This window comes from Diadema antillarum, unplaced genomic scaffold (genome assembly GCF_040938485.1).
Source record: "Diadema antillarum isolate AM-2024a unplaced genomic scaffold, OU_Dant_1.0 scf00000116, whole genome shotgun sequence".
Classification (NCBI taxonomy): domain Eukaryota; kingdom Metazoa; phylum Echinodermata; class Echinoidea; order Diadematoida; family Diadematidae; genus Diadema; species Diadema antillarum.
This window is the reverse complement of record NW_027271005.1, coordinates 1,117,270-1,136,623: the sequence shown is the minus strand read 5'-3', so window position 1 is coordinate 1,136,623 and position 19,354 is coordinate 1,117,270. Positions and strand designations below refer to the sequence as shown.

Here is a 19,354-nt window from a genome sequence, read left to right as displayed (position 1 = left end):
CTTGAGTTTGTCTTTGACGGTTCCCTTGATAAGAACCTCATGTCCCGCTGGGACGGTAACAGTCTCTGTTGTACTAATGCGACAGAAAAATAATCCATCACACTCTCTTTCGCATTCAATGCTTCCCCATTTAGTTGAGAGCTCAAAGGTGCTAAAGTCTAACTTAATAGCTCCCATTCTACACAAGTTGTCAAGACCCAAAATACCATCATTGCTAATGTCAGCGACTAGCAATCTAGAAATTCCACAAGTAGGGCCTATCTTCAATTCGAGTGTCACTGCACCATCGAGGGGAAGAGGAGAGTTATCTGCTAACTTAGCATTTCTGTTTGGTTTCTGTAGCATAGGCCTGTCATTCAATGGGATATTCTCATATACCTGTCTAGAAATGTAGGAGTCCGAGGCTCCAGTGTCTACAAGAAATTTGTATTCCCTATCGTGAATACATACTCTAACAAACAAACCATCACAATTTGCGGTATTAGGGGAAGAGTGAGTTTTCGGGGTTTCATTGTCTCTTTGTTTTGGTTGGCGGGCCGATTCTACTTTGTGATTGGCCGCGCCGTGGCCCTCGTGGGCGGCCCAAATTGGTTTGACTGACGAATTTGTTCAGAGTTTCCCAAGTGATCGTGTCCAGGTCGGTAGTTAGTCTGCACTTGCTGTCTCAAATCAGACTGTTTCTTGAAACAATTCCTCTCAATGTGACCTGGTTTGTTACAGTAGTAGCACACAACGGTTCCAGCCTGTTGGTTCTGATTAAGTCTATCATTTCTGTCACCGTTGTGCTGAGACATTGCGTGTCTAACCGCTTTTTCTACCGCTTGATCAATTGTTCTCTGCAAGTCTTTCTGACATTTTTGCTCTCCATCTACTGCTCTGTTGTGCGTGGTCTTTTTCCACGAACGCTGAGATTCAGTTAGCAGAAATGTTTCAGTTGTTATTGCCGCTTCAATCATATTGTCCAAAGTCTTAGGTTTTGCGTGGAAAATCCCCGTTCGGATCTCCGGATTCTCGATTGCGTCAGTGAAGTGGATCTTGGCTAGACGGTCAATTCCGTCCGAGTCAAAGTCGGTATAAGCCTTTGTAGTGAGTTCCCTAATAGCTCGTCCAAGCTCTTGGAAAGATTCGTTTGCTCGTCTCTTACGAGCACGAAGTTCAAGCAGGTAACTTTCAGCTTGTTTGGAGGACGAGAATCTCATTGACAATTTGGATTTCAAGTCAAAATATGTCCACTTGGTTGCTCTACGTTCGTTCAATAACCTAAGGGCAGGTCCCCTAAGACTAGCAGACAAGTATCTGACAGCTTCTTCGTCAGTCCAGTTGTTAATTGTTCGGCAAGATTCAAAGTGTGACTCACAGTCAGCCCAGTTCGCGCTACCATATTTATCAGGCATAATGTGTGGGCGAGTGGAAAGACCATGTTCAGTTCGCGGTTCATTGTTAGTTGCGTGGTCCGCAATGCTGGTTGGTCGGACAACATGAGTGCCTGCAACTTGTTCTACAGTCTCAGCCATTGGCTGATGTGTGGTAGCACTCAAGTTCTCAATTGGTTGTTGTTCATGTTGGTCCTTGTCAAAGTTCAGCACTACTTCACTATCTAATGAAGATATGTCAGTTAGTTCTTCAGTAGAAGAGTTTGAACCAGCACGTTTACGCCTACTTCGTTTGTTCGTACGTTTGGTCAGAGTCATCATTTGTTCCATCAATTTCGTCAGTCTGGAAAGAATTCGAGTTTGCATGCCATGTCTCTTAGACTTAGATTTAGTCGATTTCCTAGACGCTTGTGTGGTTTCTGTGTCGGAAGAAGACTCGCCTGACTCAATCTCTACTTTAGGACACTGTGATAATTGTTCTGTTATGTCATCTCCTTGTCCCTCCATGTTGGATTTATTTTCCAAATTATCCCACTCCTGACACCAAAAATTTGTGTGGCGGGCTTTAGATGGCTTTTTAAAAGGTCGTTGTTGTTTTGTGTCGCCCTTCTGAGTTGTTTGTTGTTTGTCGAGGGCGCACTGTCGCCACTACCACAGAATATAATGACCGAGAGTTATTAGTGTAGATGTTGTGTGTTTTCCAGAAAGATTGATCAACTCCGTGGGCGAGGTGTTAAGCCCAAAATGTCCGAGCGGTAAAAACATATACAGAGTTAATCGACCCTTCGGAAACTAATAGTCTCGGTGGGGATGAGTTCTTAGGTCAAAGTATATGACCGAGGAGGGAAGATGGAATGTAAAAGGAGAGGAATATATGTGTAGTGTGTGTGTGTGTGTGTGTGTGTGTGTGTGTGTGTAGTGTTTGTATGTAGTAGATGTGTAGTAGTAGTAGATGTGTATGGGTTGTGTGGTGTGTGAAAATAGAAACTAAGTCAAGTGAGTCGTACACAGAAACAAAGAAAGACACAAGGTTGTGGTACTCAGATTTCAAGTTCAACAAAAACAAAAATCAAAGTTTAATCTTTCATTTACAACATTTCAAAATCGCCACTGTTACATACTCATTTATTAATGCATGCCTAAGCCAATTCGTAAATTGTAATACCGAACCATGCATACACTTCGTTTGATTGTACGTGTGAATAAGTTCTTCTATTTCCCCTTAGTTTCTGACTCGCCAGAATTCCTAACAGTAACATCTACTGAAACTAAAACCAAGCATGTCTCTACGCTCTAGTAGAATTTGAATTTGCCAAAAGATCCCAAAACATAAGTTGAAATTTTACATGGGGACATGGGGGGGGGGTTGTAGTTGATATGTAGAGGAGTGAGCAGATGCTCGATACTTGGAGTAAAATTCCAAGAGTCTCCTCTACATAAGGGGAGGGGGAGGGAGAAAGAAAGTAGTGTGTTGAGGAGTGAGCAGAGAGTAGCTCGTTACCTGGAGCAGGACTCCGGGAGTCTCCTCTCGATCTTAAAATTTCTCCTGCTTATATACTCTTAATGCGGACGTCGAGGGAAACACTACGCGGAGGTAGCTACGGTATGCGCTAAGCGCTGAACTTGTACACACCGTAGATTTTGTGCTAGTTTGACGTCGCAAATATCTTATTATCTTGACAAATATCACTTTCCATACTATAATATCCGTGTTACAGTAAAGTGTGAGTTATTTATCAAATGACCAGATACATAAGATAAACCAAATTTCTCTACTCATTAACCAGAATCGCCAAAATAGCAGCAATTTTTACATACGGAGGATCCAAATCACACGCTGACGTGGCTACGTCATCACAGCGATGCGAAGCCAAAGCTCGCATTCAATCTTGCATCAATTTGCGAGTTAGCTTCCGAAGAATAATAAAATTCACTTCTATCACCAAAAGCTAGTTCATATATCAGTAATTGCAACTTATCTTTCTCAGATATGGTGAATTTAAGAAATTTGGATATGAATTGAAATAAATGACCAAAGTATCGATGATAACGAACGAGGGAAGGTCTACAACCCTGAATGAACACTACGCGGTACGCGCATCTATCGGCAATGTTTTGGATCCTTCGTAAGAACTTAACATCGTCTTCAAACTCCATATTCCTTCATATTTCTGTCAACATGGGGTAAGTTACCACTCAAATATTCGCTACACATACTAAATCCTTCAATTACCGATATATTCCTGGCCGTAAGTTCATAACAAACGGGTATTCCCTGCATTCTTCAATGCCTTAAAGAATGTATGAAGTTGCTGAATGCAATGTGCATTAACCATTTCTATACTTATAACACATATCCAAGCAAAACAATTTCAGCTACGTTAAACCTCTATAGACCTCTAGGTCAAGTAGTCAAGTCAGGAATCAACAGTGAATGTTGTGAACTTCGATTAAAAACTGTCTGACTGTTCGTAACGAGGTTGGCTCGTTACAATATGTATAGGAAATGATGATTACAGATAGAGAGACAGGTAGAGGTGTGCACAAGAAAAACAACATTATTATACTGTGCGACACAGTTTTGTTATATCACGTGGGAAGAGCATGAAGATTCTGTCAGCAATGATTTTGGTATATATTATACTTCTGTGTTGTGTGTCTAGGGACAAGTGGCAACACACCATCCCCTCTTTATCTGTACCCGGGTTTTATGTAAAATGAGATTGTATCTATCGGAAAAGATAGGAAGGAATCATATAATTATACATGCATATGTGTATGTATGTATATATGTATATGTATGTATGTGTGTATATTCATGTATGTATGTATATATGTATATTTATGAATATATATGTGTGCATGTTTAAATGTATATATATATATATGTATGTGTATATATATGATATGTATAGGAAGTGATGATTATAGATGAATAGACAGATGGATAGAGGTGTACACAGGAAAAACAATATATTATACTGCGCGATACAGTTTTGTCATACTATGTGGTAAGAGCATGAAAATTTTGTCAGTAATAATTTTGGTATACACGTGTATATAATATAAATCAAATGTGTATATTGTATATTTCTGTGTTATGTGCCTAGGGACAGGTGGCAACACACCATCCACTCTTTGTCTGTACCCGGGTTCCATGCCTGCTCTGTTGATTGTTTGTAAACCAGCTGTAGGGGTTAATGACCACGAGAATGCTTATTGTATCGTAATTGTAAACAACCCTCCATCTGCACTGACACACTTGTAACACTGAACCTAATTCTTTATACTACCCCACTCCTGCCTGACATGCACCATCGCACACAAACCTTCCCCCCAGTATCACATGATCACTCACATCCCGCCACAAGACAGCCACAAGACACCCAAGTAACCCACACGTCTGCTTAGCAGGTAATTATATTACTTAGTTTATTTATGATATATGCTTTATATTTGTTATTGTATGATATGTTTGTATGCTACATATACTCACTATATATTCATTTACAGTTATACATTGTTGAATGTGTTGCAAATTGCCAAAAATGTTGCCAAGTATGCTATGAAGCTATTAACTCATGCTAAACTTGTACCTGTATTTAATATATTGTGTTCATGACTCCAGATTTGCTATGCTCAATAACATGTATTTCATTTCATAAACAGATAATAAAGCTGAGGAAGACTAAGGTCGAAAGCTTCGTAATAGCTGGCTTCATGCGACATCTTTTGTCATCTATACATTGTCTCGACTATATATATATATATATATCTATACATTGTCTCGACTATATATATATATATATATATATATATATATATATATATATATATTATATAAGAGATGTCTTGTGTGTGTTTGTGTGTGTGTGTGCCGGCGCTCTTATTTTTGTTCCTTTCTTGTCTTTCTTTTTCTGTTCTTAAAGGCAACTTCCCTTAGGTTTGTTATTTGAGCGATTTATAGTCAGTTGATTATGTTGTTTACGAGGAGACCGTAAATTGCTTAATACAAGTCTTATTTCCAGCATTCCCATTTACTTCCAATAACTTTTTTTAGTACAGTTATGTACACGTTATAGTGTTTGTTGTATATTTCAATTTGTTTATTTCATTTCGAAAAAATATGATTTTACCATTCTAATACATATCATAATACAGCAATGTAATAAAAGAAATGAGGACTGAGATACAATGATGTAAATTTCATGAAAAATACCAAAAGAAAGTTGTCGCAAACGGAGGGGACTGCTAAAAAGCAGGGCTTGTAGTTTGCAGTCCCCTCATAAAAATATCTAATCACCAAACTTCTAAGAAATTTTTTTTTTCTTTATCATAATATCACAATGATTTTTAAAAATCAAGTCTACAACAGTCGAAAATAGCCGTGGTCAGATGGTCCGGGGCCAAAATATTCCATGATTTCTGGCCAAATTTCCGAAATTAATTTCCGACATCCGATTTGGTAATTGGAGTTCAAAAATTACTTTTATTTTTCCTTTAATATCCGGAAATATATATATATACATATATATATATATATATATATATATATATATTCTTTTTTTTCTTTTTTTTTTTGCCAAAAACATTTCAAATCTATTAAGATTTGAGTGACCTGAACGGGCCACCACAGAAAAGAGTTAGTGCCGATCTCTGGTACTGTTTATTTCATACTGACATTCAGTTTCTCAACTGAAGCATAACTTTGTACCTTTTTTTTTTGGCCAGTATGCATTTTTTTTTTATCTGTATCATTTATCTTTTGCGAAGTCGAATGTTTATATTTATGATGTAATTCCAGATTTATTATGTGTTAAGTTTTGTTGGAAAAAGAAGAATGAAATAAAAATGAATTGAATTGAATTGAATTAAATTGAATACTATATAGTAAATGCATTTTTTTCTTCTAACTGAAATGAAAGTGACCGACATAAAATGAAACACCGGCAGTGAAGCGGCTCCAGGTCACCTATGGAAGTTTCCCACTTTGTTTTTCTTCCTGCATTTTTTATTCTTTTTCATGCAGAACTCTATAACTAACTGACTTCAAGATCTTGAACGAGGCTAAGAGGACATTGATTGTCGGCGGTCATTGGAACCGTCGTATATCCTGCTTTGGGGTCAAATTTTCGATTTTGAGATATTTAGTAGTTTCGATAGTGGACATTCCGTTATACATATACTGTGAAATCTTTATTTTCTAATTTGATGTAATTTTTGTGTGACTGTCACTTTTATAGAGTCTTATCATTTCATATTTTCATTTCCCCACAGGCGGGCGTGATAAACGTAGTGATACGCCATCCTCTCCTATTATACGACGTTTCAGTGACCGAAAATATTGTGCGAGGGGTCAACAAAACTGTCGTATGGAAAATGACATTTCGGTCTTTGCAAACTAAAAAAAAAGAAAAAAAACATACATGTCGCTCTCTTGCTATTTCTCGCATTATTCCTAAGAATACAAGAGTGAGAGTTAGAATTAAAAGCTGACGCATGATAAAAATGATTAGAAATACCAGACATAAAAGTGTGACAATCATGATTGAAAAATTGGTAAACGTCAAACGCGATTATCTCGAAATGTCATTCTCACGCGAAAATTTCATGCTGATAGGACGGTTCGGATTACCGCCGACGTTATGTGACATTGAACATTTCTAACCAAATCGATATAGCACGTATAATGACCAGAAATCTGTAAATGAATGCACTCCTCACAATATCACAGTCATTGTAATTCTTAGTTCTGACAGAACAGTGAAACCAAAATGAGGATTGATGGAATGTACAAACAGTGGAACACAAACGCGAAGTTAACAGAAAATCGGACACTCCGTTTTAAAGTTACGCGTTCTTTAAATTTTGGTGCTTGTCGAATGAGAAGACTACAACAATATTAATATCACAGCCTGGAGACAAACATGTTAGGCGAGCTGCACTTCTAACTCATTAAATGTATGTCTCCATGAGCCGGCGCTTTTTTTTTTGATACGACAGAAAATAAAAAGATCCCAATAATGATAAAACATGCAGCTTTTTACAAAATGAAAATTTTATCATAAAAGTGTTATAGTATTCTCAAATGACATTTCAAACGTTCTTGCATATAAAGGCACAAACTATGAAGTGTGTGACTTATGTTTATCCCTCAAATGTCCGTGTTATGTTTCGAGCCACGCGATTAGGCAATACACCGCTTAGAACCAGTATATATACTTAATACCATGAGACTGAATACTTTCATACAGTTTCTGCTATCATCATTCGTGAACGAAAATTGTCGCCTTTCCTAACACAAGAAACATGTTTACAGTTTACATATTAAACCGGCAAGATGGAAAGCGACCACCTCTTTGGATAAACAAACACATAAAATTGAATCAATTGCTCGCAAATAGGGTGCGAAAAGAGTCTTGCCTTTACAGTATTACACAACATTTTTGTGGCGGAGTTGCTTTCTGCAAACTGCAGCAGAGTTTGTAGTGTTGATCCTCCGGCAACTCCGGCGGTGAGGAAGCGCATTGCCCGGCAAACAGTACAGCGGATGATTTCTCGCACGCAGTCGGCTGCTGGATCTTGAAAGCGTTCAGTTTGCTTGCAAAAACATCGCCTTTAAGTTCACTATCTTTGAAGTCGTACCCAACGATGATCACATTTTCCTTATCTGACAAAAAAAAAGGTCGTTTAAATCGAGAATGATATGAAGAATATATATACACCAAAATACATGTATATAATTGGATTTCCGAATAGATATTTTTTTAGTATGACTAAACTGTATGAATGCCTTTCAGAGTCCAAAAAAAAAGAGAACACCTTACTTATTCTGCAGAAAACCTCATTCAGTTTGGTAACTAAGAGGTCACAGAGAAATGTGGATCTGTTTATAGCATGCCATAGGTCTGTTTCTTTCAAGCTTAGCACTTAGATGCTCTTGGAACTGCATGTGTGAACACAATGGCTAGATCAGATTTGTTGCAAATGGAGGGGATTGCTTTTCAGTATCTCAGTTCACCGTCTGACAGTTTGTACGTTTTTTTGTTCTTTTACATACTCCATAAAGATCCCATTTCTCTTTGAACACTAAATACATCGCATGAGTTTTCTGTAAGCTGTGGGTAATAAATTCATACCCTGAAATTGTATTCTATTATTTTGTTTGATTCACTTTTTTTAAGTTTGTTTTTTTTCGGGGGGGGGGGGGGCTTGTTGGAAAGAAAATATGACGTTGAAATGCATATAGCAGATTAGCAAAACAAACAATAGGGTCTACACAAACTAAAATGTCTAAAAAGTGGCGTGTCTCTAGCTTAGAGCATATATATATATATATATATGAGAGAGAGAGAAAGAAAGATACATACTATCACACAAACACACAACACACACACACGCACACGCACACACACACACATACACACACACACACATATATATATATATATATATATATATATATATATATATATATTATAAAGGAGAGAACACACTTTTTTACATTATTTTGTCGCCTTTAACTAATCATCAAGTGTCGTGAAAGTGGTTTTTGATCATTTGTTTTTTGATGGATTGAATAACATGTTGAATGCTGAATTGACCAGTTATCAAGTTGTCATTTGTGTTTGATTCTAAGACATTCCTGATGAAGCAGACATAAGATTTTATATTCAATCTTTCATCATGGAGTTAAAAAAAAAATCAGGACTTTAATCTTTCGTTGTTTCATGTTTCAACCAAAAATATTTTGTTGATTCATTCGCGTTTGATCTCTTGGTATAGACGTGTAAGTGCTCGACTATTACGATTGCCACCACACAATTCGGCAGGGAGAAAGATATTGGGCTGGTCATGCTGGTTGCAGACTATTGTCCAGGTAAAGCAACGGAGAGTGCATCAACGAGCTAGTTACCTTTGTTTATTTTTTTTCTTATCAAACTTTAGCATGTGTTTTGTGTGTTTTGTTTTGATTTGTTGTTTTGTTTTTTGCACTAAAAGCTATTTATTCTCTATCTTCCCCTCGTTTTTTCGTTGTATAGGATTCTGAATTGCATCGATATTAACGCACGTTATTGGATGGTCCAAAAATTGATCAGACGTCTTCTTCTGTCAATGGTAAGGTCAATATTTGTTTTTGTAATGTCGAAATATACGATGTCATGCAACTTTGATATGAGAAAGAGAATGTTTTGTCCGGATCAATAAAATCCCGAACACAAAAGAAGAAAGAAATATCAAAGATGCATTCGAGTTTGACGATACGTTGAATAAAATAAGTATACTATTTCAACGTATCGTCAAACTCGAAACATGTACATACCTAGTTTGCGACAAGCTCTTTTGAGTAAATCATCATAGAGAGCATCATGGACATCAGTGATAGATAGTCGTCTGTTGGTAATGGAGTGACACAGAATGAACACGTCCATGTCATCGAACTCGAATTGGCTCATGTCTCTCACGTTATAGGGTATCTCTCTGTAGTTGACGCTCTCTACAACATCGTCCATATCACGTAATAATGCTATCAATCCTGCCACTCGGTCTGACCCGCCTGTAGTACCAACGGTGACTGTCACTCTCTTACTGTTCTTCTTCTTCTTCTTCTTCTTCTTCTTCTTCTTCTTGTTCTCCTTCTGCTGCGTCTGCTAGGCAAAAGTAATGACCGGAATATAGGTAAAGCAGAACTGTGCAAGTCATGGTTACAATTTGTTGGACTGTGACTGCGTGAACTTTTAAAACTCTTATTGACCGCAGTTCAGCGTTGGGAAATAAAAAATTATGCTTGTAGAAGTTACAATTACTAGGAGGTGAATTGGAGAATGTAATTAGATAAAATAGTGTGTGTGTGGGGGGGGGGGGGGGGGGGGGATCCACCGCAACTGAGGCGATATATCTGTATAGGAGTTTAACCCTGTCAAACCCAAGCTCAGTATTTTGACCCTTCCCAGGTCCAAGGGGGGGGGGGGGGGACCCTATGCAATTTTTTTTTAATTATTTGATGTATCGTCATATTTAACAAATAGGTAGAACAACGCATAGTCTACATCACCGTATATTTGAATTTCTGGAGGTCACCACAATGGGGCGCTATTAATAGCAATATAAAGGAATGCATTATTATACAAATGATGCACAGGATAGAGTGCGTTAGTGTAGGCGTATAGTGCACTCGAGGGTATTTACAATTGTGAAACATGCACTACATTGTAAATACCCGAGAGTGAGCTACGCCTCCACTATAACGCCACGAAATAATCCTGTGCATCATTTGTTTTATAAAATGGGTCGAAAATTCGAAAACTAACAGCATTTTTCAGCGTTTTTCACGTACCTTTGTGGGTCAAGACGTCCGAAGATGTTCGTCCCAAACATTTACGCACGTCGCACTCGGAAATCCCGCACATACAGTATAAGTATGATGGGGGTTGGGTTTTCGGACACTTCAGTTCCCGCATGAAAACTTACTTATTTTACATAGAATATGCACCCTTTACCTTAAAGACTTGATATAGACTCCTCATATAGGCCTACTAGACAACATACTCTGAAAACGGCGTGAGAATTAACCTGCTAAATCGTTGGATTTGCCCTTCAAAGTGACTCCATGTACGCGTCCGGTCCCACAACGCTTGGTCTACTGTACACTGTACGTATGATACGTACGCCACACATGTTATGCACAAGGGAAGAAAGGCCGGCCGGCCGGCAGCCCGAACTAGAAGTTGTTTACAGGATTGACAGCGCGTATGCATGCAATTCAAAGGAGTCGCCGCGCGCACAGACGATCGGCAATAGGATTTAACACGCAGTGCAATGGGACTGAGTAACCAAAGCACACGTGACTCATTTCAGCGCTTCCGATTGGCTACATTCTTGAACCCATTTTATAAAAAAAAAAAACTTTTGATGACATGTTTGGGATAGACTACAGTTATCACATTTCATATTTGCATAATATTGGAATTTATAGTTTGCAGATTGATAATATGATAATCTAACGATGTGGCAGACATAACTTGGGGAAAGGATTCAAAATGACACAAAAATGATATAAGGCCAATCTTTGGAAAATACCGTTGGTTTCATTTGTCTCTATTACATTCATTGTTTTACGACTTTGTCACATAAAAACAAAGAAAAGACATGTACTAAAAAAAAAAAATCAGGATCATAACTACTTCACATTTTGCTTCTTCAGTGAATTTCAGCCAGAACGTCCATTTCACATACTGTAATATTGTTAACTGAAATTGGAACAGAAAATACTATAGATGCAAAATCTGACTGACATGGTTGTCACTTTAAGGTTACCATGGCTACCAGTGATATCAAATATAGCTAAATTATACATCAAAACGTTTGCAATATGATTTTTTAGGAAAAGTCACCAAATTTGGTTGAAATTTGAGAAAGGGCGAAGGAGTGACAAATAAAAGTCTGGTGGGGGAAAACAATGTGGTCACTCCCTTCCCCTTGGGCTTTTGCTATAGGGTTATAACATGCCGTGAACAGTATTTCACTCCTCAAGATATCGTTTGACTTACAAACTTGTTGGATACTCGGCAATGTCAACACTGAATGTAATCGCTGAGGATATAAAACCATTCATTCCATAATTACATTATTTCTTTTTGTAGGGCCTGTAATGAAAACCATCCCTACAAAGCACTACAAATCGCATAATTTGATGCACACTTTTGCCTGTTGATGTTCTTGTCTGTTATATAAGTTCTCAAAAGAAAAGTGTCATTGACTTCTCAGAAATGCCAGTTTCGTGCATGCATGTACACATAATACGTATACGTATGCTCCTGGTGATTTCATCTCTCTTCCGTAAACATAGGTTGAGCAACACGATACAATGGATGTAATACCTTGGTAAGAGCAGTTGTTTCAGTATTCTTTGCGATGTCTGATGAGCTAGTATCACTTTCCATGTCGTTTGTTTTTACACCGGGCGATGACATTGTTTAATTGTTGATTCAATTTCAACGACGCCACTGTTTGATCATAATAAAGTAGAAATTGTAAAAACAAAGACAAGAAACGACAATAACATTTAAATGAATGTGCAATAATAAGATAAAGTGAGCAAAATAACATACCTATATCAGAGACTAGCATGATTGTCAGGAAATTACTGATGCTATGATAGTGTAATACAAATTAATTTACATCTTTCCTGTAATCTTTGGGACATTACAATGAAACTGCAAATTTTCAAAGGAAATGTACCCGGTACCCCAGTATGTGCATGTGGCTTCAGTGTATATAGAAATGCTAGCAGAACACAGGAGTTTAGTCCGAAGATGTGAATTTTCAAAGTATTGTTTAAGTCAAGTTGCCGTCTTGGGTGGATACAGGAAGAGTTTCTGGTGTCAGGACCACCAAAAAGCAAGAAATATAAAGAGAATGTTCCTTACGTTTCATTTTCCTAGCATAATTGGGAAAGAGCTCTCGACTCAACTCCAGTTGCAGACAGGGAGGACGATATTTCCTTTAACATGATTATGTCAGTAGCAATTAGTGGTATAATGATGCCAAAGGAGGTGCCTTATAGTGTGTCCGTGAATTTTGTGCCCGTCATGGCTACTACTATAAGACACTGAATAATCGGTGCTTATTACGTCCGTAAAGACTATTTGTCAATCACTTGCAATGAGCATAAAGTAGGAATAAGAGAAGTTATTTACTTTTCATTAAACAGTGGATTTCTTTTAATTTTCTTCGCATTAATGTTCTTTACATATTTATGTACTCTATTGATATCCATTGTGTTGTTGTCTCTTCATCCCACAATGTATTAATCCAAAACTTGAATAAATCATAACTTTTGTACGGGTTGTTTACACCTCCTTCATACTTAAATGATGTTTCGTGCCAACAGGATTCTGTATTGTCATTAAATGTCAATTTATGCTTCTGGAAACCCCTTTTCAAAATACCCTGTATATTAAGACGTATATGTAAGCAAGCATGACAAAATCACGCAGAAAGCTCTACCAAGACGAGGTAGAAAAATGTGATACGTATTTTCTAGGTGGGTGGAAGTGCATGTGTTTGCCCAATTTTGTATTATAAAGTAGAGATTTCAGAGGTTCCCATTGCCAAAGATTGGCAATTTGGTAACAGACAGAACCGCGAGAGATTACAGATAATGTCCCTCATAATTATGTCGCTACACACAGCAAATATTAATTAACATAATGATCATGAACTTAATTTGGTGCATTTCGGCGCATTTGGAACACTAACCTGCATGGACCCAGTGCAATATATTGTATTATAAAATGGGTTCAAGAATGTAGCCAATAGGAAGCGCTGAAATGAGACACACCTCCTTCCTTTACTTCAGTACAACTGCACTGCCTGTAATCCTATGGTAGATTGCCGATCGTCTGTGCGCGCGGCGGCTCCTTTGATGAATTGCATGCATACGCGTAGGCGCTGTCAATCCTGTAAACAACTTCTAGTTCGGGCTGCCGGCCGGCCGGCCTGTCTTCCCTTGTGCATAACATATGTGGCGTACGTACGTATACTGTACTATACGTACACTTTGTACAGTACAGTAGACCAAGCGTTATGGGACCGGACGCGTACATGGAGTCACTTTGAAGAGCAAATCCAACGATTTAGCAGGTTAATTCTCACGCCGTTTTCAGAGTATGTTGTCTAGTAGGCCTATATGAGGAGTCTATATCAAGTCTTTAAGGTAAAGGGTGCATATTCTATGTAAAATAAGTAAGTTTTCATGCGGGTGTCCGGAAACCCAACCCCCCATTATACTTATACTGTATGTGCGGGACTTCCGCGAGTGCGACGTGCGTAAAAGTTTGGGACGAACATCTTCGGACGTCTTGACCCACAGAGGTACGTGAAAAACGCTGAAAAATGATGTTAGTTTTCGAATTTTCGACCCATTTTATAAAACAAATGATGCACAGGATTATTTCGTGGCGTTAGTGTAGGCGTAGCTCACTCTCGGGTATTTACAATGTAGTGCAACATGCACTCGGCTTCGCCTCGGGCATGTTTCACAATTGTAAATACCCTCGAGTGCACTACGCCTACACTAACGCACTCTATCCTGTGCATCATTTGTATAGTATCACTACCTATGTCACATGCTCATTGTCCAGTATGAGCGCAATGTTTCATTCATTTTTTTTTTGAATATGTGTGCTGTGTACAAGATGTTAACACTATGAGAAAATGTGGCGACTGCGTCGATGCCGTAGACATGTACTAGGGACTGTGCCAAACTGTCGTATCGTATTTCGTCTCAGTGTTAGTTTACGAGCGGTGCGACATGACACACACAGGGCACATTGTGTACGTACGCAATGTAAATCACATAGTCAAATCACATAGTCAGTCTGATGAACACCTGTCACTTGTGCAACGTGTACTTGGACTTCACCCCCTTGACAAAGGAATGAATGGTATACACAGCGATGTGTCTGAACAAGGAGGTATCACACTCCTCGTAGATCTGTTTCGAATTGCCGTACATTATACACATACCTGTGTTTTCTCCGGCTGTGCTATGGTGCAATTGTACTCTATCGATTGCCGCGTTGCACGATGTAGGTGGTTTCACATAATTTTCAGCTTACACGATTATGGAGTGAGTCACTCTGGTAGCATTCTACCATCATCTGCAAGGTGGTCATTATTGTCTCAGAGTATAATACTATACAGCTGTATATACACGTTTAAGAGCAACATTTGGAGCTCAAAACTGCACATATTCGGCCTTAAGAGGGCTCTCGAATATTAGTCCCTATATCATTTTTTCATCTTTCCTTCTGTAACATTAAAGGTGGTGCATGTGTGTATCTGTGTAATTTACTGTAGACATATATCCACACTAACACACAAATTATATATACAATCATATATATATGTATACATGTATATATATACATATATATATGAATATACATATATATGCGTGTGTGTGTTTGTGAGTGTTTGTGTTTGTGTGTGTGTGTGTGTTATTTGAGTGACCCTCACATATTGCATTTATTATATTGGCTTGTAGATGTATCTATTTTCTCTCTTGTCGCTTTGAATAACAGGTGTATAATTATGACAGTGTGAGGGCAAATTCATGCTCATGCAATATTCTGCAATACCATTGGTAACAAGAGTTCATTACTAAATGACTATAAAATATGCACTTTAACCCCACCCATCCTACTTCCTTCTTGTTTGCGCTATTCAGTATTTAAAAATGCTACATCTCTTCATAATCATAAATGTTTCCATCAACAATAATATTAAATCCTTCCCCACATGCTTCATTTTGCACGTATCGCTGGTGTTGGGTTAAGAAATAAATACAGATTATAGATTTCTTTCATGGTTGTCACGCTTTCCAAACTCAGCTTTTTGTGCAAAAACCTGTAACCCCAATAAATGTGAGATAACATCGCAAAACACAATTTAGATTGCTAACTGGTTTTGCAAAGCATTTTGTTTTCTAAAATGATTATCGCGGTGTCAAAATATACCCTTACACTTTCATATCTGGAATGTAAATATATTTTGCAAAATTTGTGTTTATGAAAAAGTTGCAAATATTTAAGAAAAAGAAATGAAATGATATAACATTTTATAAGCTGAAATGAAGAATGAATTGAAATAGAATATGATCTAGACGTACAAAATTGATTTTTATGGTGGAGTAGCTTACTAAACTGTAACTCTAAGGCAGCAGTCAGTCTTGATATAAAGCAGAACCCTGATGTAGGCTGTGAGGGGTGTTGAGATGTAAGTAGACGACATCACTTTTTTCTTAATCGCTAACCGTGGCTGGCATGGTGACAAGTAGAATGCCATCGAAACAAAAACAAAAAATGTCACCGGGAAAAATGTTACCGGAAAATAAAAGTAAATTTCATTTAAAGTTTTAACATTACAAACTGCAATGAACGTTTAAACAGACAAAATATGCACTGTAATGTTCGCAGGCGTCTAAGCATTCATGCAACGACCAGCAGTTTCTCATCATTGTCACGGACAGGTGGTTGTAAACACAATATCAATTTCTGTTCACGTGATTTTCTGCTATGTAGCTTTGGTGGCGAAGAAACACGGGCTTGCTGCTGCATCGGACAGCGATAAATTAAAGGACAAGTTCACCTTCATTAACATAAGGATTGAGAGAATGCAGCAATATTAGTGCAACACATCAGTGAAAGTTTGAGGAAAATTGAACAATCGATGCAAAAGTTATGAATTTTTAAAACTTTTGTGTTGGAACCGCTGGATGAGGAGACTACTAAGGCTCGTGATGTTATATGAGTACAACAGTATAAAGAAAATATTTTAAAAATCAACATATTTTCACTTTTTTCGCATAATAAAAGAGCACTTGACTTGCCTCTTTCTAAAGGCAATGGGAATAATATTACCCATAACATATGTCGGTAACGAGTCAAGGGAATGTGTACTTTTTTTCAAAAGATTAAATTTTGTGAAATTCTCTTTACATTTTCCTTAGATTGTTGTACGCATGTGACATCATACACTGCAGTAGTCTTCTCATCCAGCGGTGACTGCACAAAAACTTCAAAAATTCATAACTTTTGAACGGATTGTCCGATTTTCCTCAAACTTTCAATGATGTGTTCTACTAATATTGCTACATTCTCTCAATTCTTATGTTAATGAAGGTGAACTTGTCCTTTAAATGTGTTAATAACTTTATCTATAAATTCGTTTCTCATGCACTCCTCATAATAACAAGCATAAAGTGGTTAATATTGTCTACTTTCTATTGCCCTATTGTCAACCCGTACAGAGTGAACATTTTTCTAGGCTGTCTATGTCTATGTATTTTTACTATATATATATTATATATATATATATATATAATATATATATATATATATATATATATATATAATATATATATATATATATATATGTGTGTGTGTGTGTATAAAATTATATATATATATATATATATATATATATATACTGATAAATTTTTCTAATACCCCATCCATCATATCAGAAATATCTTCTATATTTCTGTCTCACCGATATCACAATCATGACCAGTGACAGAGGACACACAGAAAATGAGTCACTGAAATCGTGACGGCTCTAAGTATCAAAAGAAAGTTTGTCAGTTAGAACCAAAATGACCCAGAAAATTCCAAAGTGCATGTGCCTTTTAATCTACACAATACCACGTGGTGAGAATGGATGAAAGTATTGTAACACACTATGTTACATTGTATCATGATACATTTCATAAAAACAGTGAAAGGATAACGTTTCTATACACTCAGAGGGTAGAACATATTTTACTTTATTTTTTTCCTTTACTTCAAATCTTATGAAGGTTCCACAAATACATAGCGGTTTACTTCTCAAAAAGCAGAGGGTTTTTCGTTGTATTTTATATATAGATTCTTGAATAAAACTACAATATATATTTTCTCAAGATATTCTAAAAGTCATAATGTATTAAGATGCAATATCATAAACTGTCAGTTAGCTGGCAGTTGGCATCGTACTAAAGAATAATACTTGCATATAATTACGATAATATCTCTTTTTATATACTCAAAGACATATAGGGCATACTGTTGAACTATAGGTGTAACGATAATAGTATTATTATCGTTATATACTAGTAATATCGTAATAATGATATTATATAGTACATGAATAAAGGTACTGATACGTCGATTTTGAAAATCATCAATTTCAAACTTATTTGCAGTCATTATGATAGATATTCAATGTTTCGGTGTTACATTCATGAGTTGCAACACGTTTCAGACATCACATTTTGGCGGAATGGCGATATCACATGCATGCATACACTTACATACAAGTATATATTATACACATGGAAGCCTTCCTTAACATTCGTTATCATGGAATATAACCAAAATATACACAGACACACACGTACAGCTACACCATAGGAACAAGATTTTAGAAGAATAGTCATAAAGGCATTTTCCCCATGTCCAGAGAGCCAGTTTCAGAAGAAAATCAAATATAACTGAGCTGTATCAACTACTTTGTCAGTTCAGTGCTGCTCATCGCGATGAAGCAAGTCATCCACTCTTTGCACAATATATACCAGTTATATTATGTGAAAGACATTAGACCCATCATTAGCATGAGTCATATCTGATAGTTGGAAGTGATTATGTTTGAAAAGTATATAAAGTTGGAAGCGATTAGCATTGTATCTATACTCAAAGACATATACAGTTGTACTGAAGTTATAACGAAAATGGTATTAGTATAGCTATATAATAATAGATAATAATGATATTATTCTCATAATATTACCTGAACAAAGGTACTGATACGTCGATCTTTAATACCATCAATTTCAAACTTATTTGTAATGGTATGGGTAGACATCAAATGTTCAGGTGTTACATTCATAAGTCGTAACACGTTTCGGACATCACATTTTCGTGGAATGGCGATTTACACACGTATACATACACTTACACACATATATGTATGTATGTATGTATGTATATGTATATATATATATATATATATATATATATATATATACATACATATTATATGGAAGCCTTCCTTAACTTTCCTTTGGAAATGATTACCCTTTAGGGAAAGAAAAAAAAATCTTGAATATTCTCTCACTCTGACAGTGATGGATAGTCTGAGCTAGGCAGGCGGCAGTGTGCAGATGAATAAAACATGAAAAGAAAAGTGATAAATATTTTCTCATTTCATTGTATTTAAGAAAAACGTCGTGGTCCGAATACGTTCAGTTGAGAATGAATGCCAATTAGCATTTTAAAAATATCTTATGCAAATGACATGGATAGAAATTAGTTGCTTATTTGGTTTTAGTCGAAAACAACCATCGAGGATTTTGCTATTATCCATTCTAGGCACAATAACAACTATGCCAAGTACTGACCACGTTACGATCCCTTATCAGACCACTGTGATTCCATTCT

At 36.9% G+C, this 19,354-nt stretch overlaps 1 protein-coding gene across 2 annotated transcripts; it reads right to left on the bottom strand.

The window, feature by feature from the left end:
• Positions 1–3,124: 3,124 nt before the first annotated feature.
• Positions 3,125–15,050, bottom strand: LOC139719922 (uncharacterized). Of its 2 annotated transcripts, none has more exons than XM_071631306.1 (4): positions 14,904–15,050; positions 12,254–12,379; positions 9,697–10,024; positions 3,125–8,043 (listed from the first exon to the last, which is right to left on the bottom strand). In XM_071631306.1, exons 2-4 carry the CDS (start codon positions 12,344–12,346, stop codon positions 7,799–7,801), a joined length of 666 nt encoding a protein of 221 aa, XP_071487407.1. In that variant the 5' UTR covers positions 12,347–12,379; positions 14,904–15,050; the 3' UTR covers positions 3,125–7,798. The 2 variants fall into 2 exon arrangements, with proteins under 2 accessions (XP_071487407.1, XP_071487408.1); XM_071631307.1 differs by having other exon boundaries at positions 9,697–10,021.
• Positions 15,051–19,354: the final 4,304 nt, after the last annotated feature.